Source organism: Anomaloglossus baeobatrachus, chromosome 1, assembly GCF_048569485.1.
Source record: "Anomaloglossus baeobatrachus isolate aAnoBae1 chromosome 1, aAnoBae1.hap1, whole genome shotgun sequence".
NCBI classification, from domain to species: domain Eukaryota; kingdom Metazoa; phylum Chordata; class Amphibia; order Anura; family Aromobatidae; genus Anomaloglossus; species Anomaloglossus baeobatrachus.
In genome coordinates, this window is record NC_134353.1 from 872,077,620 (window position 1) to 872,104,067 (window position 26,448).

A 26,448-nucleotide genomic window follows, 5' to 3' on the forward strand; every position below is an offset into this window, starting at 1 on the left:
GAAGATGAACTAGTCAATTAAAGAGTACTGTAGGCATGGTGTTTGGAAAAAAGAGAATTTTGTTTACTTACCGTAAATTCTTTTTCTTATAGTTCCGTATTGGGAGACCCAGACAATGGGTGTATAGCTTCTGCCTCCGGAGGACACACAAAGTACTACACTCAAAAGTGTAGCTCCTCCCTCTGAGCTTATACACCCCCTGGAGAACCAGATCTAGCCAGTTTAGTGCAAAAGCTGAAGGAGAATAGCCACCCACAAGTAAAAACAGAGCAAGAACCGGAACAACCGGAGACTATGTCCACGACAACAGCCGATGATAACATGCGGAACAAGAAATTGCCAACAGGCAACAGGGAGGGTGCTGGGTCTCCCAATACGGAACTATAAGAAAAAGAATTTACGGAAAGTAAACAAAATTCTCTTTTTCTTTATCGTTTCTATGGGAGACCCAGACAATGGGACGTCTCAAAGCAGTCCATGGGTGGGAATAATATCATTACTTACAGCAAGATGGAATTGCAGCTGTATATTGCTCAGGCCAAAAGACTACTGCTACTCCAGCAGGATACAGCTAAACCCCCACTAGGTGGAGGCAAACAGGTGCAGGTGGAGCCATTCACACTCACTTCCAAATATGGAGGAGGTGATGGCTGGATGGTAAAACTGCACACTGGTGGCTTGCATAGAGCACTGTTCACACTAGCAGACGCACAGTCACAAACCCGCAGCCTATTAGGTGACGCCCATACTATTAGATCAGGCGGGCTGCCAAGCCGTACCCCCACTGCGCGCTACGTAGGGACAGAAACTCTGATAGCAAGGCCTAACAACAAGGGGCCTGGCTGTATCCTGTACAAAAAAGGTTTTGAGGTTTTTTGTTAGCGTTATGGCCATAAGACGTAAGCCCACAACCCTCGTCACGGGAACCTCATGCTTGTAGGTCCCTACACTATATATAATATAAAAAAGCAAAAAGGAAAATATCATTACTTACAGCAAGATGGAATTGCAGCTGTATATTGCTCAGGCCAAAAGACTACTGCTACTCCAGCAGGATACAGCTAAACCCCCACTAGGTGGAGGCAACACAGGTGCAGGTGGAGCCATTCACACTCACTTCCAAATATGGAGGAGGTGATGGCTGGATGGTAAAACTGCACACTGGTGGCTTGCATAGAGCACTGTTCACACTAGCAGACGCACAGTCACAAACCCGCAGCCTATTAGGTGACGCCCATACTATTAGATCAGGCGGGCTGCCAAGCCGTACCCCCACTGCGCGCTACGTAGGGACAGAAACTCTGATAGCAAGGCCTAACAACAAGGGGCCTGGCTGTATCCTGTACAAAAAAGGTTTTGAGGTTTTTTGTTAGCGTTATGGCCATAAGACGTAAGCCCACAACCCTCGTCACGGGAACCTCATGCTTGTAGGTCCCTACACTATATATAATATAAAAAAGCAAAAAGGAAAATATCATTACTTACAGCAAGATGGAATTGCAGCTGTATATTGCTCAGGCCAAAAGACTACTGCTACTCCAGCAGGATACAGCTAAACCCCCACTAGGTGGAGGCAACACAGGTGCAGGTGGAGCCATTCACACTCACTTCCAAATATGGAGGAGGTGATGGCTGGATGGTAAAACTGCACACTGGTGGCTTGCATAGAGCACTGTTCACACTAGCAGACGCACAGTCACAAACCCGCAGCCTATTAGGTGACGCCCATACTATTAGATCAGGCGGGCTGCCAAGCCGTACCCCCACTGCGCGCTACGTAGGGACAGAAACTCTGATAGCAAGGCCTAACAACAAGGGGCCTGGCTGTATCCTGTACAAAAAAGGTTTTGAGGTTTTTTGTTAGCGTTATGGCCATAAGACGTAAGCCCACAACCCTCGTCACGGGAACCTCATGCTTGTAGGTCCCTACACTATATATAATATAAAAAAGCAAAAAGGAAAATATCATTACTTACAGCAAGATGGAATTGCAGCTGTATATTGCTCAGGCCAAAAGACTACTGCTACTCCAGCAGGATACAGCTAAACCCCCACTAGGTGGAGGCAACACAGGTGCAGGTGGAGCCATTCACACTCACTTCCAAATATGGAGGAGGTGATGGCTGGATGGTAAAACTGCACACTGGTGGCTTGCATAGAGCACTGTTCACACTAGCAGACGCACAGTCACAAACCCGCAGCCTATTAGGTGACGCCCATACTATTAGATCAGGCGGGCTGCCAAGCCGTACCCCCACTGCGCGCTACGTAGGGACAGAAACTCTGATAGCAAGGCCTAACAACAAGGGGCCTGGCTGTATCCTGTACAAAAAAGGTTTTGAGGTTTTTTGTTAGCGTTATGGCCATAAGACGTAAGCCCACAACCCTCGTCACGGGAACCTCATGCTTGTAGGTCCCTACACTATATATAATATAAAAAAGCAAAAAGGAAAATATCATTACTTACAGCAAGATGGAATTGCAGCTGTATATTGCTCAGGCCAAAAGACTACTGCTACTCCAGCAGGATACAGCTAAACCCCCACTAGGTGGAGGCAACACAGGTGCAGGTGGAGCCATTCACACTCACTTCCAAATATGGAGGAGGTGATGGCTGGATGGTAAAACTGCACACTGGTGGCTTGCATAGAGCACTGTTCACACTAGCAGACGCACAGTCACAAACCCGCAGCCTATTAGGTGACGCCCATACTATTAGATCAGGCGGGCTGCCAAGCCGTACCCCCACTGCGCGCTACGTAGGGACAGAAACTCTGATAGCAAGGCCTAACAACAAGGGGCCTGGCTGTATCCTGTACAAAAAAGGTTTTGAGGTTTTTTGTTAGCGTTATGGCCATAAGACGTAAGCCCACAACCCAAGCCACCAGTGTGCAGTTTTACCATCCAGCCATCACCTCCTCCATATTTGGAAGTGAGTGTGAATGGCTCCACCTGCACCTGTGTTGCCTCCACCTAGTGGGGGTTTAGCTGTATCCTGCTGGAGTAGCAGTAGTCTTTTGGCCTGAGCAATATACAGCTGCAATTCCATCTTGCTGTAAGTAATGATATTTTCCTTTTTGCTTTTTTATATTATATATAGTGTAGGGACCTACAAGCATGAGGTTCCCGTGACGAGGGTTGTGGGCTTACGTCTTATGGCCATAACGCTAACAAAAAACCTCAAAACCTTTTTTGTACAGGATACAGCCAGGCCCCTTGTTGTTAGGCCTTGCTATCAGAGTTTCTGTCCCTACGTAGCGCGCAGTGGGGGTACGGCTTGGCAGCCCGCCTGATCTAATAGTATGGGCGTCACCTAATAGGCTGCGGGTTTGTGACTGTGCGTCTGCTAGTGTGAACAGTGCTCTATGCAAGCCACCAGTGTGCAGTTTTACCATCCAGCCATCACCTCCTCCATATTTGGAAGTGAGTGTGAATGGCTCCACCTGCACCTGTGTTGCCTCCACCTAGTGGGGGTTTAGCTGTATCCTGCTGGAGTAGCAGTAGTCTTTTGGCCTGAGCAATATACAGCTGCAATTCCATCTTGCTGTAAGTAATGATATTTTCCTTTTTGCTTTTTTATATTATATATAGTGTAGGGACCTACAAGCATGAGGTTCCCGTGACGAGGGTTGTGGGCTTACGTCTTATGGCCATAACGCTAACAAAAAACCTCAAAACCTTTTTTGTACAGGATACAGCCAGGCCCCTTGTTGTTAGGCCTTGCTATCAGAGTTTCTGTCCCTACGTAGCGCGCAGTGGGGGTACGGCTTGGCAGCCCGCCTGATCTAATAGTATGGGCGTCACCTAATAGGCTGCGGGTTTGTGACTGTGCGTCTGCTAGTGTGAACAGTGCTCTATGCAAGCCACCAGTGTGCAGTTTTACCATCCAGCCATCACCTCCTCCATATTTGGAAGTGAGTGTGAATGGCTCCACCTGCACCTGTGTTGCCTCCACCTAGTGGGGGTTTAGCTGTATCCTGCTGGAGTAGCAGTAGTCTTTTGGCCTGAGCAATATACAGCTGCAATTCCATCTTGCTGTAAGTAATGATATTTTCCTTTTTGCTTTTTTATATTATATATAGTGTAGGGACCTACAAGCATGAGGTTCCCGTGACGAGGGTTGTGGGCTTACGTCTTATGGCCATAACGCTAACAAAAAACCTCAAAACCTTTTTTGTACAGGATACAGCCAGGCCCCTTGTTGTTAGGCCTTGCTATCAGAGTTTCTGTCCCTACGTAGCGCGCAGTGGGGGTATGGCTTGGCAGCCCGCCTGATCTAATAGTATGGGCGTCACCTAATAGGCTGCGGGTTTGTGACTGTGCGTCTGCTAGTGTGAACAGTGCTCTATGCAAGCCACCAGTGTGCAGTTTTACCATCCAGCCATCACCTCCTCCATATTTGGAAGTGAGTGTGAATGGCTCCACCTGCACCTGTGTTGCCTCCACCTAGTGGGGGTTTAGCTGTATCCTGCTGGAGTAGCAGTAGTCTTTTGGCCTGAGCAATATACAGCTGCAATTCCATCTTGCTGTAAGTAATGATATTTTCCTTTTTGCTTTTTTATATTATATATGGGTGGGAATAAACAGAAAAACTAAGAAGTAGGCGGAGCCTAACTTCACAAATGGGCGACAGCCGCCTGAAGGATGCGTCTGCCCAAGCTCGCATCTGCCGAAGCATGAGCATGCACTTGGTAGTGCTTTGAAAAGGTATGCAGGCTAGTCCAAGTGGCAGCCTGACAGACTTGCTGAGCCGCAGCCTAGTGCCTGAAAGCCCAAGAGGCACCGACAGCTCTGGTCGAGTGTGCCTTGATCCCCGGCGGGGGAGGCACCTGAGAACACTGGTAGGCATCCGAAATGGTCGACCTAATCCAACGGGATAAGGTCGGCTTAGAAGCAGAGAGGCCCTTACGCCGACCTGTGGTTAGCACAAAAAGAGAGGTGCACCGCCTAAGAGCAGCGGTGCGAGACACATAGAGAGCACGCACCAGATCCAGAGTATGCAACGCTTTTTCAAAGCGATGAACAGGAGCCGGACAAAAGGAAGGTAGGGTAATGTCCTGGTTAAGGTGGAAAGGAGAGACCACCTTAGGAAGAAAGTCCGGAGTCGGACGGAGAACCACCTTGTCTTGATGAAAAAAACAAAAAAGGTGACTCCGAAGAGAGCGCAGCCAAATCAGAGACTCTCCTGAGAGAAGTTATGGCCACTAGAAAGACCACTTTCTGTGAAAGACGAAACAAGGAAACCTCCCTAAGAGGCTCAAAGGGGGGTTTCTGCAAAACCGTGAGAACCAAATTGAGGTCCCAGGGATCCAAAGGCCGCCGGTAAGGCGGAATGATGTGAGACGCGCCCTGCAAGAAGGTGCGGACCAGCCGGGCGATACGCCGCTGGAACAGCACTGACAGAGCCGAGACTTGTCCCTTGAGAGAGTTGAGGGACAGTCCCAGCTGCAGACCGGACTGTAGAAAGGACAGAAGGGTCGGCAAGGAAAAAGGCCAAGGAGGATGGCCGGAAGAGCGACACCAGGACAGGAAAATTTTCCAAGTCCTGTGATAGATCTTGGCAGAGGAAGACTTACGGGCCCGAGTCATAGTGGAGATGACCTCAGGGGGGATACCAGAAGCCGTCAAGATCCAGGACTCAAGAGCCACGCCGTCAATCTGAGAGCAGCAGAATTCTGGCGGAAAAACGGACCTTGTGAGAGAAGGTCTGGACGGTCCGGAAGATGCCACGGCACCTCTACGGACAGATGGAGCAGGTCTGGGTACCAAGCTCGCCTGGGCAAGTCCGGAGCAATGAGGATGACTCGACGGCCCTCCATTCTGATCTTGCGCAGAACTCTGGGCAAGAGAGCTAGAGGGGGAAACACGTAGGACAGACGAAACTGGGACCAGTCTTTAACCAGAGCGTCCGCGGCGAATGCCTGAGGATCGTGGGAGCGAGCCACGTAAACCGGAACCTTGTTGTTGTGACGGGATGCCATTAGGTCCACGTCCGGAGTGCCCCACTTGCGGCAGATTGACTGAAACACTGCCGGATGCAGGGACCACTCGCCACTGTCCACGGTTTGACGGCTGAGATAATCTGCCTCCCAGTTTTCCACGCCTGGGATGTGGACTGCGGATATGGTGGACTTGGAGTCCTCCGCCCATTGAAGGATGCGCTGTACCTCCAACATTGCCAGGCGGCTGCGTGTCCCGCCTTGGTGATTAATGAAGGCAACCGCTGTCGCGTTGTCTGACTGGACTCGGATGTGCTTGCCCGCCAATAGGTGGTGAAAAGCTAGGAGAGCCAGAAGTACGGCTCTGGTTTCCAGCACATTGATCGAGAGGGCTGACTCGGACGGAGTCCAAGTGCCCTGCGCTCGGTGGTGGAGACATACCGCTCCCCAGCCGGATAGACTGGCATCCGTGGTGAGGATCACCCAGGACGGGGCCAGGAAGGAGCGCCCCTGAGACAGAGAGAGGGGCCGAAGCCACCACTGAAGAGAGCTCCTGGTCTGTGGCGACAGAGCCACTAACCTGTGCAAGGAGGAAGGCCGCTTGTCCCAACAGCAGAGAATGTCCAGCTGCAGTGGACGCAGATGGAACTGGGCAAAGGGAACAGCCTCCATTGACGCCACCATCTGACCCAGCACCTGCATCAGGTGCCTGATGGAATAACGGCGGGGCCTCATCAGAGAGCGCACCGCAAGTTGGAGGGACTGCTGTTTGATTAAGGGCAACTTCACAAGTGCCGGCAGAGTCTCGAACTGCATCCCTAGGTACGTGAGCCTCTGGGTCGGAGTCAGAGTGGATTTGGGCAGATTGACAAGCCACCCGAATTGGGCTAGAGTGGCGAGAGTGAGCGAGACACTCCGCTGACAGTCTGCGCTGGATGAAGCCTTGACTAGAAGGTCGTCCAGGTAAGGAATCACTGCCAACCCCTGGAGGTGCAGAACCGCAACCACTGCTGCCATGACCTTGGTGAATACCCGAGGGGCCGTGGCTAACCCAAAGGGGAGAGCCACGAATTGGAAATGTTCCTCTCCGATTGCAAAACGTAGCCAACGCTGGTGTGAAACTGCAATTGGCACATGCAGATAGGCATCTCTGATGTCGATGGATGCCAGGAAATCCCCTTGGGTCATTGAGGCAATGACTGACCGCAGAGACTCCATGCGAAAATGCAGCACCTGAACATGCTTGTTGAGAAGCTTGAGATCCAGGATGGGCCGGAAGGAACCGTCCTTTTTGGGGACTAGGAAGAGATTTGAGTAGAAACCTCTGAACCGTTCCCGGGCGGGAACTGGTACAATTACTCCGTTGGCCTGCAAGGATGCCACGGCCTGAGAGAAGGCGGCGGCCTTGGAGCAGGGGGGAGTTGACAGAAAAAATCTGTTTGGCGGGCTGGAAGAGAACTCTATCCTGTAGCCGTGGGAGATGATATCCCGCACCCACTGATCGGAGACGTGTTGAAACCACGCGTCGCCAAAGTGGGAGAGCCTGCCACCGACTAAGGACGTTGCTGGCGCGGACAGATAGTCAAGAGGAGGCTGCCTTAGTGGCAGCAGCTCCTGCGGTCTTTTGTGGACGCGCCTTTGTGCGCCAGTTGGATTTTTGGTCCTTTGCTGAGTTAGTGGACGAGGCTGAGGGCTTAGAGGACGACCAGTTGGAGGAACGAAAGGAACGAAACCTCGACTGATTCCTACCCTGGACAGGTTTCCTGGTTTTGGTTTGTGGCATGGAAGTATTCTTCCCGCCAGTAGCTTCCTTAATAATTTCATCCAGCTGTTCACCGAACAGCCGGGACCCAGCAAAAGGGAGTCCAGCAAGGTACTTCTTTGAAGAAGCATCTGCCTTCCACTCTCGAAGCCACAAGATCCTGCGGATAGCGAGGGAATTAGCCGAAGCCACCGCAGTGCGGTGAGAAGCCTCCAGCATGGCAGACATGACATAGGATGAAAAAGCTGAAGCTTGAGAAGTTAAGGTAACCATTTCGGGCATAGATTCCCTGGCGAGGGAATGCATCTCCTCTAGAGAAGCAGAGATGGCTTTGAGAGCCCACACTGCTGCAAAAGATGGGGAGAACGAGGCCCCTGCCGCCTCATATACAGATTTGGCCAGAAGGTCAACCTGGCGGTCAGTGGAATCCTTAAGAGAGGTGCCATCAGCCACTGATACAACGGTCCGGGCTGAGAGTCTAGACACCGGGGGGTCTACCTTTGGTGAATGAGCCCACTCCTTGACCACCTCAGGTGGAAAGGGAAAACGGTCATCAGAACCACGCTTTGGGAAGCGTTTGTCAGGACAGGCCCTAGGCTTGGTCACAGTGGCCTGAAAACTGGAGTGGTTAAAGAACACACTCTTTGTCCTCTTAGGCGAGGTAAACTGGTGCTTTTCTGCCAGAGAGGGTTGTTCCTCTGATACTGGCGGATTGAGATCCAGTACAGAATTAATGGACGCAATCAAATCACTAACATCTGAGTCACTTTCGGACAGATCAAAGGGGCACATGGAGTTAGCCTCCGAGCCCCCTGTAAAGGCATCCTCCTCGTCCTGCGAATCAGCTTCTCAAACAGAGCCGCGGGACGAGGAAGGAGAGGGAGCCCTGCGTCTCCTCTTAGAAGGACGGGGTCTGGGACCAGATGATGAATCCTCTGTGAGCTCCGGTCCTGAGAGAGCCCTAGCAGCAGAGGCACCCTGTGAAGGGGGCTGATGCATGTTCAGCAAAGTCCTGGACAGAAGTCCCCATGGAGTCGGCAAAAGACTGGGAGATAGACCTAGATAAGGATTCTACCCAAGCCGGGGGTTCAGCTACAGGAGCCGGAGCAGCCTGAGAGACCACTGGGGGTGCGATTCCAGGCTGAGGCATCGTCAGGTTAGAGCAGGCTGATCGCAGGGAAAACGCTGAGAAAATGGCCGCCGGAGCGAAGAGAGGGGGCGGGACTTACTCTGGGAGCGGGATCTGGAGGGCCATAGAGACTTACAGGGGAGGAGACATGTACTCAGTGAGGAGTGTCCCTCCCCTGTGCAGAACGGCCGCTGGGCGGAGCCGCGCTGTCCCTCTGCATGAATGACATGCGAGGGCAGTGAAACCGAAACTAGGCCTCCGGCGAAGCCGGGGCCTAAATTTGAGCGGTGCGGCCGGCGCGCAGGCACCATCGGCGCGGTTCTCAGGCGACAACCAGAGAACCCGTCGGAAATGTCATAAAACACACTCAGCACACTCTCCCACAACAATAAAGTACAGGGACCCCCAATATATAAACGTCTCAGGTACTTAGCTTGCTGAGACGCAGGGTTCCAAGTCCCTGGGGATGAGTGCTCCGGTCCAGCAGGATCCTGAAGGGCTGCGGATGGAGACCGGTCTCCTGCCAAGCATGGAGAACCGTGCTGGCTCCCACTTCAAGCCAGAGCCCAGGAGGGATGGTGAAGGAGCACGGCATGTAAGGCTCCAGCCTTGGAATCAACCTTAACAGCACCGCCGACACAGTGGGGTGAGAAGGGACATGCCGGGGGTCCAGACTTGGACCCGCTTTTCTTCAAACTCTTTCCAAAAATCAAAAATCAGATGAGAATGCATGTGTGGATGTATGCCTCCTGAACACAAAGCGATAAACTGGCTAGATCTGGTTCTCCAGGGATTGTATAAGCTCAGAGGGAGGAGCTACACTTTTGAGTGTAGTACTTTGTGTGTCCTCCGGAGGCAGAAGCTAAACACCCACGGTCTGGGTCTCCCATAGGAACGATAAAGAAAAAAAGGAAGAGAAATAGAGTAATACAGAGTATTACAAAAATGTCTAACTTTGCAAAGACTGACTAATGAATAAATTAAAAAAAAAAATTCACTTACTCTTTAAGGAGAACCTGTTATGTCAAAAGTGTCCAGTTTTTCAGTTACATAATTCCCTCTGCTCCCCTGAACAATCAAATTTTAATTTAGTGCTACTTTTTATGGGCTATAGTCAGAGGGGGTGGCTGACAGGGTAATAATACAGACATGCCACCAGAAAGTCCTGTTACACGCACCTTGTAAAGACCATAGAAATAAGCACAAAATATAAGGATGACATCTCCAGAACTGTAGGGCAAATTTACAAAAATAAATACCCAGAAATATGAGATACACAGGAGAGCAGTGAGAATAAAATGAAAGCACAAACTGTCCACTTATGACCTGGTGAAAGGCCCTCTTTAAACAGACTGTTGTCTCCAATGTAAATTATGTAATGCTTAGTTTTGCCACTGGAGGTGCTGCAGAGAAACTGAACACTTGTTGCTGGGTTTTCTACATTCTCCATCTGTTGGGTATTGTCCAAAAATAACAACCCCCCCCCCCCCTCCTTAAACATACAATCAAAATTAATGCCAAGTGATTTATTTGTGTGGAAAAATGGTGCCCACATCCAACTCAATGATCAATTAACAAATATGGATAAACTCATGATAACACAAAATGATATGTGAAATACAAACCCAGCAGTTTGGGACTATGTGATTTTTGGGTCTGAGCAATCATTTAGCCATGTCTAGCTATTTAGACTTTCTATGTCACTATAACCTCCTTATTCAGTCACCCCCTCAACACTTTACACCCAACCCGAATATATCAGCTAATCCCCCATTCAGTGGTGTATGTGCCATGGATGACTCTCAGAATTCACTAGTGCATAATCTTCCATTCCCTATGTAAATTTATGGAAAGAAGACGGCAGTATGTACTTCTGTACGGCTCTTTATTTTATGACAGCATCTGTCAGGTCTAGTATATTATTCCTTTACTTTGTACGTTTTGGTTTTTTTTACATGGATACGTCTCTGTCTCCTTGATGTACACAATCAAAGCTTTGATACACAAGAGTGTTTCCATGGGAGCAAAGTAAACAGTCAAGTAACTATCAATTTACATAACATTTACATAAGGTAGCAACACATAAGGTTAACAAATAGATACAAATAGACATAAAAAAGAATGCATGACAGGTGCTAATTAGAGGGGCTTTCTAAGTTCAGAAAAGACAGTCAAGTAGCAGAAAATAATAACAATAATAATATATTTAATGCTCTTACATTATTATTAATTATTATTATTATTATTATTATTATTATTATTATTATTATAATATGGCACCAGTCCTCCCTCCCCCATCCACACACACCCATGATATTTTTTTTTTTAACCTGGAAAACCCCTATACTACTCCGGAAAAAGTATTATGATTGCAGCAAAAATATATTATTATTATTATTATTATTATTTAATAAAAAAACTTTAGTACCCCAAAAAAATATTGACTTCAGGCAAAAATAATGTAGAGAAATAATAATAATAATAATAATAATAATAATAATAATAATAATAATAATAAGAAGAAGAAGAAGAAGAAGAAGAAGAAGAAGAAGAAGAAGAATCATCTATATATATATGTCTGTCTGTCTGTCTGTCTTGCTCCAAAATTGTGTCCTTACGGTGACACAAAGCTGATTGGCCGCTGGGCTCGCCATGGCCCCGCCCCCCCCGCACGGATTGGCCGCTCGCCCAGGCTGCGCCCCCACACGGATTGGCCGGCCGCTCGCCCAGGCTCCGCCCGCCCCACAGATTGGCCTCTCGCCCCGGCACCCTGCAGGCATTGGCAACTCGGCCACGCCCCGCCCCCCTCACGCAATGCACGCTAGCTCTGGCCCCGCCCCCCCCCACGCATTCCCCGAACCGACACGGTCATGGAGCCACGACTCACAGGTGAGTACTGTACCCCCGGGAGCCCACATCAGCGTACGCCGCCAAACCAGCCGACACATACCCTCGCATTGCTGGGGCTGGCCGGCGTATGCTGGTGTGGGCTCCCGTGCGAGCGGGGGACGAGATACGCTGGTAACCATGGTAGCATAGTTACCAGCGCATCAAGGTCCTGCAGCGGCGGGACATACACACACGCACACACATAACAGCACACACATACACACACACACATCAGATCACACTCACTCTCACACACACCTCACACACACATCACATCGCATCCACACACTCACAGCATCCGGAGATATCGCTTGCTTCTCGGCGGCGATACTGTGCTGTGAGCTTCCAGGACCTGCCGGAGAATCACATGGCCAGAAGCATGTGGTATCTCCGGATGTTGTGAGTGTGAGCGCGTATGTGCAATATCGTCGATGTGTGTGTGCGTGAGTGTATGCGATCGGGTGTGTTAGTGTATGCGATCGGGTGTGTGTGAGTGTATGCGATCGGGTGTGTGTGAGTGTGTGTGAGTGTATGCGATCGGATCTGTGAGTGTCGGCAGAGGAGCACGGCGTGCTGGAGGAGGCTGGGAAGAGAGAGGCTGATCCTGGGGAAGGCTGGGATGGGGAGGCTGAGAGAAGAGAGGCTGATGCAGGGGGAGGCTGAGGCTGGGGTAGGCTGGGAGGAGAGAGGCTGATGCTGGGGACCGAAAAGGCTGATGCTGGGAGAGAGGCTGATGCTGGGGGAGGCTGAGGCTGGGGTAGGTTGGGAGGAGAGAGGCTGATGCTGGGAGGAGAGAGGCTGATGCTGGGGGAGGCTGAGGCTGTGGTAGGCTGGGAGGAGAGAGGCTGATGCTGGGAAGAGAGAGGCTGATGCTGGGAGGAGAGAGGCTGATGCTGGGGGAGGCTGAGGCTGGGGTAGGCTGGGAGGAGAGAGGCTGATGCTGGGGACCGAAAAGGCTGATGCTGGGAGGAGAGAGGCTGATGCTGGGGGAGGCTGAGGCTGGGGTAGGTTGGGAGGAGAGAGGCTGATGCTGGGAGGAGAGAGGCTGATGCTGGGGGAGGCTGAGGCTGTGGTAGGCTGGGAGGAGAGAGGCTGATGCTGGGAAGAGAGAGGCTGATGCTGGGAGGAGAGAGGCTGATGCTGGGGGAGGCTGATGCTGGGGGAGGCTGAGGCTGGGGTAGGCTGGGAGGAGAGAGGCTGATGCTGGGGACAGAAAAGGCTGATGCTGGGAGGAGAGAGGCTGATGCTGGGAGGAGAGAGGCTGATGCTGGGAGGAGAGAGGCTGATGCTGGGGGAGGTTGAGGCTAGGGTAGGCTGGGAGGAGAGAGGCTGATGCTGGGAGGAGAGATGCTGATGCTGGGAGGAGAGAGGCTGATGCTGGGGACAGAAAAGGCTGATGCTGGGAGGAGAGAGGCTGATGCTGGGATGAGAGAGGCTGATGCTGGGGACAGAGAGGCTGATGCTGGGAGGAGAGAGGCTGATGCTGCGGGTAGAGAGGCTGATGCTGGGAGGAGAGAGGCTGATGCTGCGGGCAGAGAGGCTGATGCTGTGGGTAGAGAGGCTGATGCTGGTGCAGCATGGGGGATGGAGCACGATGGGGGGTGCGCAGCATGGCGGATGGAGCACGTTTGGGAGTGCGCAGCATGGCGGATGGAGCACGTTTGGGAGTGCGCAGCATGGCGGATGGAGCACGTTTGGGAGTGCGCAGCATGGCGGATGGAGCACGTTTGGGAGTGCGCAGCATGGCGGATGGAGCACGTTTGGGAGTGCGCAGCATGGCGGATGGAGCACATTTGGGAGTGCGCAGCATGGCGGATGGAGCACGTTTGGGAGTGCGCAGCATGGGGGATGCAGCACGATGGGGAGTGCGGAGTATGGCGGATGGAGCACGTTTGGGAGTGCGCAGCATGGTGGATAGACCACGTTTGGGAGTGCGCAGCATGGCGGATGGAGCACGTTTGGGAGTGCGCAGCATGGCGGATGGACCACGTTTGGGAGTGCGCAGCATGGCGGATGGACCACGTTTGGGAGTGCGCAGCATGGCGGATGGAGCACGTTTGGGAGTGCGCAGCATGGCGGATGGAGCACGTTTGGGAGTGCGCAGCATGGCGGATGGAGCACGTTTGGGAGTGCGCAGCATGGCGGATGGACCACGTTTGGGAGTGCGCAGCATGGCGGATGGAGCACGTTTGGGAGTGCGCAGCATGGGAGATGGAGCACGATGGGGGGTGCGCAGCATAGGGGATGGAGCACGATGGGGAGTGCGCTGCATGGGGGTTGGAGCACGATGGGGAGTGCGGAGTATGGCGGATGGAGCACGTTTGGGAGTGCGCAGCATGGTGGATGGAGCACGTTTGGGAGTGCGCAGCATGGTGGATGGAGCACGTTTGGGAGTGCGCAGCATGGCGGATGGAGCACGTTTGGGAGTGCGCAGCATGGGAGATGGAGCACGATGGGGGGTGCGCAGCATAGGGGATGGAGCACGATGGGGAGTGCGCTGCATGGAGGATGGAGCACGATGGGGAGTGCGCTGCATGGGGGATGGAGCACGATGGGAAGTGCACACCTCCCCCCAACACACACACACACGCGCGCACACTGCACAACACACCACACACACACACTGGGAACCACAAACAACTGCCCTACACACCCACACACACAGACAACGCTGCACACACACAACACCCAACACACAAACACCGCGGCACACACAAATATACGCACATACCGCACAACACACACATTGCACAAAACATACCTCCCCCCAAAACACACCACACACACACAAACCGCGCAACACACACACACACAACGCTAAAGACACACAGCGCTCCACAAACAACGCAACACACGCAACACACATACAACACCGCTCTCACCCCCCATCACACCCAGAAAACACCCAGAACATGTACAGCGCCCTACACAAACACTTGGTAACTACACACAACAACATCTATATATATAACAAAAATCATACATGAACTACACAATACGTAAATTCTAGAATACCCGATGCGTAGAATCGGGCCACCTTCTAGTCTAATATATAAAGCTGAATGAATGTGTGTGTGTATGTATGTGTGTGTGTGTTTGTATGTCCGGGATTGGCATCTGCACTGTTGCAGCTACAGCCACAAAATTTTGCACACTCACACGTCTGGACCCCGAGAGCGTCATAGGCTATGTTGTGAGGTGAAAATTTAACTCTGCTCATTCCAATTTACCAATCAATTTTGCCCCTATCTACATAATGGGGAAAAAGTGAAACAAAAAGTGTATCCGCACCGTCGCATTTACAATCACGAAATTTTGCACAGACACCTCATGTGACCCAGGAAACATCACAGACTATGTTTTGACAGGAAAATTTAACCCCACGTTTTACAGTTACGCTCCAGAAAACATGCCTCCATTAAAGTAAATGGAGCCTGGAACTACAGGTTATTAGTAGGAGCTGTGATTGGTTGCTATAGGAACAAAAGACATTCATAGTATAAGAAGCTTATATGTGAGGTAATAAGATGTCGGTGGGGAGACGGATAGAGAGAGACAGACAATGACAGACAGAGAGACAGAGAGATAGAGACAGACAGGGAAAGAGATAGATTGAGACAAACGGTGAAAGAGACAGAGACAGACGTGAAAGAGACAGACAGAGACAGACCTGGAAAGAGACAGATGGGGAAAGAGAAAGACAGACATGCAGACAGGGACAGAGACAGGCAGAGAGACAAAGATAGATGGGGAAAGACACAGACCTTGATAGAGAAAGACGGGGAAAGAGACAGAGAAATAGAGACAGACAAGGAAAGAGAGACAGAAACAGGCAGACAGGGAAAGAGACAGACTGGAAAAGACACAGATAGAGACGGGGAGACAGACAGTGAAAGAGACAGACGGGGAAAGAAACAGAGAGATAGAGACAGACAAAGAAAGAGACAGACAGACAGGCAGATGGGGAAAGAGACAGACGGGGAAAGAAACAGACGGACAATGATACAGATGGGGAAAGAGACAGACGAGAAAAGAGACACATAGGGAAAGAGACAGACGGGGAAAGAGACAGACGGGGAAAGAGACAGACGGGGAAAGAGACAGACGGGGAAAGAGACAGACGGGGAAAGAGACAGACGGGGAAAGAGACAGACGGGGAAAGAGACAGACGGGGAAAGAGACAGACGGGGAAAGAGACAGACGGGGAAAGAGACAGACGGGGAAAGAAACAAACTAGGAAAGTGGAAGACCTGGAAAGAGGCAGACCTGGAAAGAGGCAGAGCTGGAAAGAGGCAGAGCTGGAAAGAGGCAGACCTGGAAAGAGGCAGACCTGGAAAGAGGCAGACCTGGAAAGAGGCAGAGCTGGAAAGAGGCAGAGCTGGAAAGAGGCAGACCTGGAAAGAGGCAGACCTGGAAAGAGGCAGACCTGGAAAGAGGCAGACCTGGAAAGAGGCAGACCTGGAAAGAGGCAGACCTGGAAAGAGGCAGACCTGGAAAGAGGCAGACCTGGAAAGAGGCAGACCTGGAAAGAGGCAGACCTGGAAAGAGACAGACCTGGAAAGAGACAGACCTGGAAAGAGACAGACCTGGAAAGAGACAGACCTGGAAAGAGACAGACCTGGAAAGAGACACCTGAAAAGAGACAGAAAGGGAAAGAGACAGAGACAGACCTGGAAAGAGACAAACGGAGCACATTACTTGGCCAATTTAGTTAAATCTGTGTGGAATATCTGGGGTGTTGAAATATATGTTGTGAAATGCTTCTATTAGCTTAGTTTGTGCCTTTTAATAATTACATTTCTATTTCTTTTGTGGTTTTTGTGTGCAGAATAATTTATTGTTAATACATTCTATTTTGTTAACAGCAGTTACTAACCTGGGCGAAGCCGGGTAGTACAGCTAGTAATAGCAATAAAACCTTTACTACCCCAAAAAAATTGATATCAGCCAAAAGTAATGTAAGTAATAATAAACATAATACTAAAATCTTTACTATACCTAAAAAATTGATTTCAGCCACAAGTAATGTAAATAATAAATAATAATAATAATAATAATAATAAAACCACATAGTGCACCTAAAAAATATTGTGATTGCAGGCAAAAATAATGTAGATGATGGTGATAATAATACTAATAATAATAATAATACTAATAATAATAATAATAATAATAATAAAACCCTTAGTACCCTGGAAAAAAATAGTGATTGCAAGCAAAAATGAAGATGAATATTAATATTATTATTAATAACAATAGTAATAATGATAAAGCCTTTATTACCCCTAAAAAATTATTTCACCCAAATGTAAATAATAATAATACCTTTACTACCCCTAAAAATGTTTTCATACTAAAGTAATGTAAATTAATAATACTAATAATAATAATAATAATACCCCTAAAAAAATATTGATTGAAGGTAAAAATAATGTAGATAAATAATATTAAATACAATAGTACATCTTCTTTGTACTGAAAATTATCATCAACTGATTTTCACAAATTTCATCAGCAGTTTTATGATCACAGATAACTACAACCAGACTGTTCGCTGCATTAAAGTTAATTATGGTTAACTTTAATCTTTAAAATAAAAAAAAAAAACATTTTCTTTTGTCAATTATTATTTTAGCCCATGCCCAGAAAGTTGACTAATGGAAACTAAAAACCCACACAAGTGCAGTGTTCATTCTTATGTTAGCACAGTGATCAATTCTAGTGTAAGCATCTGGTGGTCCGGGGCTCACTTCTCAATATTGTACCCACAGGAGGCCGCGTACTCCGAGTATGCACCACTTTTTAGCTCTGCCCACAAGTGTCAGATTTCATGCAGCCTGTTGATAACGTTGAAAGTAGTGATGGGAAGACTGGCAGATACCTGGGATGGGCGGGTCCAACCTTGTTAAAAAAAAAAAAAACCCGGTTCGGGCTGATCCCGGATATCTGGCCGGACACCGTTCTCAATATAAGTCTATAGTGACCCGAATCAGGGGTTTAAAAATGGTGGTAGAAGGGATAAGGGCTAAGAATGAACCACAGCGATGAGCGGCTCAGGTTATTTGTGGTCACAGCTGGAGGTTCCCACGATCCTCCACCTGCGAATGCCGGTAATGTGATCTCAGGTGAGGTTGCTCAGTTCAATGACGTCACCTGGGGTCAGGTTAACTGGGATCACAGGTAGAGGACCGTGGGAATCTCCAGCTGTTACTGCAAATAACCTGAGTGATGTCACCACTTATCGCTGTGGATCATTACCTAACTGCAGCTCACAGCGGGTGGTCATGTTCTATGCCCATGCGCTGTCATTTCAGATGTAGCAGGCTGGAATTGTTCTGGAACCTGTGTGTGTGTGCATTACGTTGGACCTAGTTGTTGTGTGGGTAATAAAGAGGTGAAACAGGGTGGGTTTTTTTGTATTTTATTTCAAATAAAGGATTTTTCGGTGTTTGTGTTTATTTCTTTCCACTTACAGATTAGTAATAGAGGGGTCTCCTAGACCGTTCCCATTACTAATCTAGAGCTTCGTGGCAGCTGTGAGCTGTTACCCTTTATTACCCGGATTGCCACCACACCCGGGCAATCGGGATGACAGAGTAAAGTTCCAGGATTGTTGCAACTATTGGATGCGACAATCCTGAGTGCCTGCAGGCTGCTATTTTTAAGCTGGGTGGGCCCCAATAATCATGGGCCAATTGGTTCTAGAACCAGTCGAGGCCGACGACCATTGGTGTCAGCTGTTATATACAGCTGTAACCAGGGGGATTTTCACCCACAGAAATTTCGCCCGTAAAGTGATAAGGGGGTGAGGGAGGGGGCTATTCAGTTCTAAAATGGCAGTAAAGAATAAGGCCCTTTTAACAGGTGCAATTTTGAAATGTATTGGTGGTCATTAAGGGGTGCTAAAAAATAATCATTGTTTTCATAAATCTAGTTCATATGAAAATAAGAAACTTTCTAATATATCATATTAGTGACATACATCTGCATCTTCCTCCTCCTAGATTCAGTGAATATAGACTTTCCCATTAATCAAATAGGAGATGACAGTTGGTGCTCATACAGTTCTATAGAGAGCTGTAACAGTCATTTCAGGAGAACCTGCAGCAGAACCTCTCTGTCGGAGTTTAGCTCCTCCCTCCTCCATAGAATTTTAAAAACACCAACTGTCATCTATCTTAGTAATGGGAGAGTCCGACGTCTCTGCATTGAAATGTTACCCATGAATTGAGAGTGCGTTCCTGTGCACACACTGGCAACGTCTCTGATCCAACAAGAAGAGAGTATTCACTTAATAAACTCCCAAAAAACTCCCAATGAAAATAGTCTTTTCTCTGACAAAATGGTATAACATAAAAATAAACTGTCCCATAGACATACGGGCTCACCTATTTACATTGAGCATCCCCATAATGTCATCCCCTCACAAAATATACCCCGAATCTGTACCTTTCCATAATATTCCCCCCATACAGCCCTTCTGCATAAAGTCACCTCATTCTACTGCCCCTTGCTATACTGTGCCCCTTTCACAATCCACCCCCATAACGTGTCTTGGCAGACACTCAAATCGTTCCCTCATCTAAAATGATTACACATTAAATCTTCATATCCTCCATGGACCCCATACTGTTGCCCGATGTTTCTCATACCTCTGCGGTGCCGGCACTGTCACCAGCACCAGTGTGATGATGTCAGTGTTGGCGTATGAAAGACACAAATACATTTGAAAATTGGAATATTGGAATAAGGGAGCCGGTGTCTCCAGGATAGGACCATGGGCCACATGTAAATCCTTTGGTGACCGGCATGTGGCCCTGTTGTGCAGGCCTGCTCTAAGCCAAAAAGCTTGCAAGCTTGCACTTCTTGTCTAATGCGGGCGTCACATGATACGATCTATCGTGCGATCGCACGAGCGATCGTACCCGCCCCCGTCGTTTGTGCGTCACGGGCAAATCGCTGCCCGTGCTGCACAAAGGCGTTAAACCCCCGTCACACGTACTTACCTGCTGAGCGACGTCGCTGTGGGCGGCGAACATCCACTTCCTGAAGGGGGTGGGTTGTTCGGCGTCACTGCGATGTCACACAGCGGCCGCCCAATAGAAGCGGAGGGGCGAAGATGAGCGAAACGTAACATCCCACCCACCTCCTTCCTTCCGCATTGCCGGCGGGACGTAGGTAAGCTGTGTTCATCGTTCCCGGGGTGTCACACGGAGCGATATGTGCTGCCCCGATTACGATGAACAATCTGCGCAAATAAGTTTAAACGATTTTTTAAAAATGAGCGACGTGTACACGATACACGATTTACAATCGATTAAAAGTCGCTCTGAGGTGTCACACGAGACGACGTCGTGAACGATGCCCGATGTGCGTCACGAAAACTGTGACCCCGACGACATATCGCACGATAGATCGTCTCGTGTGACGCCCGCATAAGAACCTGCCCGCATCCCATGGACTGCAGTGGTGACTAGTATCTCAGGCAATGAGCAGTAATCTATAAATTCCCGTACTCATTAAAAAATCCTCTCTGTTCTCAAGAAGTAATGCTTTCTGCTTTTACAAGCACTTAGCAATTTTACCCATTGGCAGGTGGCACTTTTACAATCTGCCCTTTGTTTACTTTCAGAAATCACATAAGAAAATGTTATAAGAAAAGACTTTTTAAAACATTTTTTTTTAATTAAAACGATTTCCTAATTGGTCGTCTTGTAAAATTCTACATTATATCGCTGGATTGTCAGATAGGACCACATTAAAGAAGCTGCAAACTACCACTCGGCAACACTCCCACATCAGACTCTTCCACTCGCCATCACTTTCATACATTAAGATGTTGACGTGTATGTGTACATAGATGCAACGTACCACCACCAAGTTAATATGCAAAGGGCACACTGTAATAATACATAGCAAAAATTAAAGCTGAAAATCCATATAGCAAATTAAAGAAAGTATCATGAAAAGGTCATTTTACTGGAGAACAGATGGGGATTAGGAAAGATGACATTCTGAAGAAAGACCCTTAGGACCTAAAGGATGTAATTCTATAACATTTTCCTGTTTTAGCGCATGAGCAGCGATGATACCTATTTTATGAAATGTAAGAAAGGGCAAGGCTGAATAATTTAGAAAACATACCCTCAGACTGTACTTCCAGGAGTCTCCACCACTTTCCTCCACGGCTACAAAGAAAATGAGAAGAATTACTGGTAGGAATCTGACACTATCAGTTCCAATTCACAAATTACACAAAAATTTCTCAGCAGATATTAAAGATGATCTTACAAGGACATAAGAAGCATTAAACCGATGCAGCACTAGTCATACAATTATCTCCTCCCTCATAGCTCCGGTCAAGAACAGCCGGGGGTAGTTACACAAACATCCCACCGCTCCCATCACCAATATGTCACGAACAGCTGGGGGGGTCACGCAGGCATCCCACGGTGCTGCCAACCTGTGACAAAATCATACCTCGCAACCCCACCAAGACGTCTCAAATACAACGGAGCCACGAGATACGACCTCGTTACTTCCGCCAACACGTGATGTTCCGCACCCCCAAGGGGTACGTAAGGTCAGCTTGGCGCAGTGTTACACTGACTTCCCTGTCCACACGAGCACAGGTAGGCATGGGGAGGGAGGAGGGAGACAGAGTAGGTCGCGCAACCTCTGGCACAACATCCCTGTTGCTCACAACCCTGAAAGGCTAACAGATCCCTTTTACTAGCCCCAGTGAAGCAGGGTCCTGCTAGCCCAGTAGTCAGCCACCAGTTCCTCGTTAGATATAAGCCTGGTCCGTTAGCAAGATTATATCAGGCCAGAAACCCGCCCAGGTAGCATGTCATACTAAACCAAGCACATGGACAAGGGGTATGTGGATCGAGATAAAAGAATAACCCAGGATGAAATTATATATTTAATCGCCTTGAAAGGGTGGTTCACCCATATTTTTTATTGTCTAGTTCGATATTATATTGAGAGACAATGTTTCTCTCAAATACCTTATGTTGTTAATAGTGCCTGTGAGAGGCGCTATTGCAGACCGCTGTTCCCCGCTCTGGTGACGTCACGTCAAGTTCTGAAAACGTCACATCCCTGCGGCCGGCTGCAATCTTCCTGACTCACTGAGCTGTGGGCAGTGTTTCACCGCTGTCACAGCACAGTGCGTCTCCTGCTAGCAACGTTCTGCTGTGAGGGAGGAGGGAGCAGGAGACGCGCTGTGCTGTGACAGCGGTGAAACACCGCCCACAGCTCAGTGAGTCAGGAAGATTGCAGCCGGCCACAGGGATGTGACATGCGCGGCACTTGACGTGATGTCACCGGAGCGGGACCAGCGGTCTGCAATAGCGCCTTTCACAGGCACTATTAACAACACAAGGTATTTGAGAGAAACATTGTTTCTCAATATAATATCGAACTAGACAATAAAAAATATGGGTGAACCACCCCTTTAAGGGTACACTAGATATATCGATATACTGTATACACAATAAATTTACAGAGATTATGGTCAGATATGCAGATACAGGTAAGATATAGGTGCAAGCAGATGTACATATGAATCAGTTACCTGTTCCTACGCTGTGGAGCCAATGGTTTTTTTTGTACTCACCACACGTTTACCAGATGTGAGCTCTCTGGGAAGAACCACCTTCAAAATGTCAGCTTTGGTTTTTAATAACCCATGTACCTCCCACATACTGCCCACCTGGTGACCTATGACAAAGCTGGACATGGAATGTGCCTTCAGGTTCCAGAAAATTATGAAATGGCAGCTTTCCTCATATCTCCACCTCCATGTGTCACATGCAGAAGATATTACCATCATGTTTCCTATTATGATTTTATCTATTCATAACTAGGAAACATGATGTGTCTATTGCCTTCCAGTGGCTAATTATTTATTATTGGTTGATATGCATGTCCCACAATTAAGGCAAAATATGTGTTATGTGCGTCCTGCTGTCCTGAGGCCAGAAATATGCCTGCCATATTTGGGGAGCTATGCACACCAGAATTTTATACTTTTTACCTGGGACCAGTCTGTCTCCAAGTCCCCTTTCACTACAATTAACTTTCATCCCTTACCATTTGTTCCAGAATAGAGGTATTGGATTTCTATCCTAAATATGGTGACCCCTTGGTGCAGATCACGATGTGTGGAAATATGTATGATTGGCAGGTGACTGGCTTGTACAGATCTGCCATATTCCTCACAGCCACCACAAGTGGAAGCTTAGGATATAGCGGCACACTGTTTTATTATTGAGTACAACAGTCTACGGAATACTCCTGAGCACTCTGTTGGCAGCTGAAGGCAGACAGAAATTTTCAATTAAAGGGTAACTACACAGCATAGTGGCTACACTGATATAAAGCTGAGACAGTAGACTTTTTCTAAATACTTTCTGTTGTCCATTCTGCCTGTGAGCGGCACTATTGCTATCCGATCATCCCCCATCACGTAAAATTGGGCTGCAGTGACCTCTGATGTCCGGTCTTCCAGGAATGGAAGTTGACCCGGCCCTGTCGAGGCAGAACCCAGTTTCCGTGAGTGACTGGGCTGTGGGCGGAGTGTCACCGCACATCACAGCCCTGCAACGCTCATGCTTGCAGCGCTCTGCGGTAAAGGAGAGAACACACGATGTGTCATAAAACTCCGCTCACAGTCCATTCATCCATTCACTGGGTCCCGCCTCGGTGACACCGGGTCAACTTCCAATTCTGGAATTTGACGTGACATCACTGGACATTGGAGATCACTGCAGCCTGGGTCATGTGATGGGGATGAGAGGACAGCGATAGCGCTGCTCACAGGCAGAATGGACAACAAAAGGCATTTAGAAAAAGCCTTCTGTCTCAAATTTACTTCCTGGTGTGGCCACTTTGCTTTGTAGATCACTTCCAGGGGCGGATGGGAGGGGTTTTTCCAGTTGTTTTTTTTTTTGTTTGGAGCACACTACATCCGATCACACTCTTCTTACCCCGTGCAAGCTCATCAAACACTGCAAGCGGCTCACACTGGGCCAAGCACCGAGCATACCCGAGCACATCGATGCTCAAATGAGTGGTTAGCATACGTAAAGCACCCAAACTCTGTTTTGTTTTTTGTTTTTTTTTGGGAACGTCTGTGTTCGGTGATTAATTGTGATTTATTTATTTATTTATTGTGATTTATTGATTTATTTATTTATAATTGTGATTAATTGTGATGCCATTTCCATTGAGTAGAGTGCCCTCACTGGTTACATGCTATAAATACATTAGATGGTAATACCCATTAATAATGCATGCTGAATAGGACTTCTGTTATTACTTATGGGTACAATAATAGCACGTGACCCAAATCTAATACATTGTTTTAATATGTGTGGTTTTTCATGCATATGCAATTGTTCACCAGCTGGAAATAATAGAAGTCGCATCCCACATGCAAGTTAAATGCTCGTGTGCCATTTCAAGACATTGCTCTCAAAGTCTATGCAGGGCTCTGCCGGAAAGGGTTACAATGAAGAAATAAAAAAAGCAAAAATTGTACTAAGCGAAGGTCTCCAGTTGGGCAGCTTGGATCACACAGAATCTGTGAGCAGCATTGCCCACATGAAGGCAGGCCCCAGAGAAATAGTCCTAAACAATTTATCACACACTGAAAGCAATTAACTGTTGGGCAGGAAACATGATAGTGAAAATGTATAAACTCATTTCTCTAGAGAGCCGAGTCTGTAACTTGGAAATCCAATATGACTCTCTCAGCGGAGCGGAGCTGCTGCGTGCTCAGTGATCATACCTTGTAACTAGGTGGCCAGGCTGTGATTAATGAATATGGGATTCACTGAGCCGAGATTACCTCAATGAGTGCCGGCGCCACTCGCACATGCCGGAAAACGTCTGTAAATCTAGAATGGGCACAATCCAGCTTAGTAGCAATATCTTATTATTAACGGCAAGGTAAAGTGGATGTGTCGCAAAATAACATCACTGAAAATGATAAAAGGACGGCTAACTAGAGGTGAGGGAATACATTTAAGTGGAATTCCGGTCTACCCGAATTTTACAAAAATTCATATTCGCTAAATAGGGATTTTTGTAATGCACTTCCGGATGAATTAAACAAAATGGTGGCTGCTCGCCACCATTTTTTTGAACCATAAAAAGATGTGACAAAAAAAATTAAAACCACTTATGCTCATCTCACTGGCCTCTTCACTACTCACCGCCAACAGTCGTGTCCTTGTCGAATTGTTAGATTGGTGTTGGGGGTGCTGAAATGCCCAGGGCTTTGCGCCTGCAAAGGTTAAGTCCCTGACTTCATGGCCTGGGCCATGACCTTTGTGGGTGCAGGCACCAAACCCTCCCGGGCCCACACAGCGTTAATCTCGGACGAGCAACTTAAGAGTCCATGGATTTTAGAGTGGCTGGTGACATCTGAATATGCATTGAGGACCCGTCGGCTCACAGTGAGTAGCATCGCAGCCAAAGAGGTGAGCGAGAGGAGAGAATAAGGAATTTTTTATTTTTTACATATTATGGTTATTATGTTATAGTGTCTGGAGGGATCCCAGAGCATAATAAGGGACATTACATTGGAAGGGAATAACTTCTCTGCAAATCAACTTTCATGGGAACAAATGTGCCAACAGGAGAATTTGCATTTAACCAAATTCCTCTAATAAAAAAAAATATTGCCAACTCACCGTTCATTCATGGATTCTAGCGTTCTGAGTAGAGTAATCCTCAGTGGAAAAAAGAAATTTGGAGGTTCCAGCTTCTGGTAAGATTAATAAGAGAATTTGCACTTTAATTTATCGTTATAAAAACTGAACATGGAAAAGGCATATAAAAATGGGAGACGGGGAGCAGAAAGCCCCATGTTTCGAATGCAGTAAAAAATTATTTCTCAAGCCAAACAAAGAACGGTGTACTGCGCTTGAAACGCGGCGCTTTGTGCTCCACGTCTCCCACTTTTCATGCCTCTTCCATGTTCAGTTTTTTAAATGATGAAATAAAGTGGAAATTTTTTTAATCCTACCAGAAACTGGACCCTCCAGATTTTTTTCTTACACTGATACCTCTAATCTCTACTGTTAACCCAAGAGAGTAGAAAATGCCCCCAGCTCCTTCCACTATGAGGCACTTCCCTTATGGTTAATTATCTAATTATTACAAAAAAAAAGTGTACAAAATGATATAAAAGTGACATAAAATGTAAAGGGATATCCACTGAACAGTTGGCTGTCCGTTCTTACCAAAGCCCTCGGGATCTTCCTCCCACATTGCCAGTTCTTCCTCACTGGGGAGGAAGTAATGTGTAACCAGTCTACGACATATCTCCGTCAGGGTTGGGTAAGTGAAAAAGGACATTTTTATTTGGTGAGCATTGATGGTTTCTGGTTTGCTGTCTGAAAAGAAAAAAAAATGTCAGAAGGTTTAAAACGATCAAAGCAAAAACAAAAATAGTCGCTTGTGTCGCGTTTTGGGCTGCCTGTGAGTCTAAGCCCCGTTTCACAAATACAGCATTTCGCCGGATCCGGCACACATGCAGTACAGTACATTCATTTACAGTGGAAGCACGACACCATGTGGACAAATGCAGTTGTGCATGAATCACACAAACGCATGGTCTCGTGCTTCCACTGTAAATGAATGTACTGTACTGCATGTGTGCCGGATCTAGTGAAATGCCGGATGTGTGAAACGGGCCTAAAGCTACAATATGTTGG

At 48.0% G+C, this 26,448-nt stretch overlaps 1 protein-coding gene across 1 annotated transcript in view; it reads right to left on the bottom strand.

Moving 5' to 3' along the window:
• IPO11 (importin 11) overlaps positions 1-26,448 on the bottom strand; it is a 643,145-nt gene that overhangs the window by 425,245 nt on the left and 191,452 nt on the right. Inside the window, exons 11-12 of the mRNA XM_075326256.1 lie at positions 25,975-26,127; positions 20,864-20,907 (exon numbers count right to left, since the gene is read on the bottom strand). Of these exons, the coding sequence (XP_075182371.1) occupies positions 20,864-20,907; positions 25,975-26,127 (197 nt within the window). The remainder of the gene's footprint in view (positions 1-20,863; positions 20,908-25,974; positions 26,128-26,448) is intronic.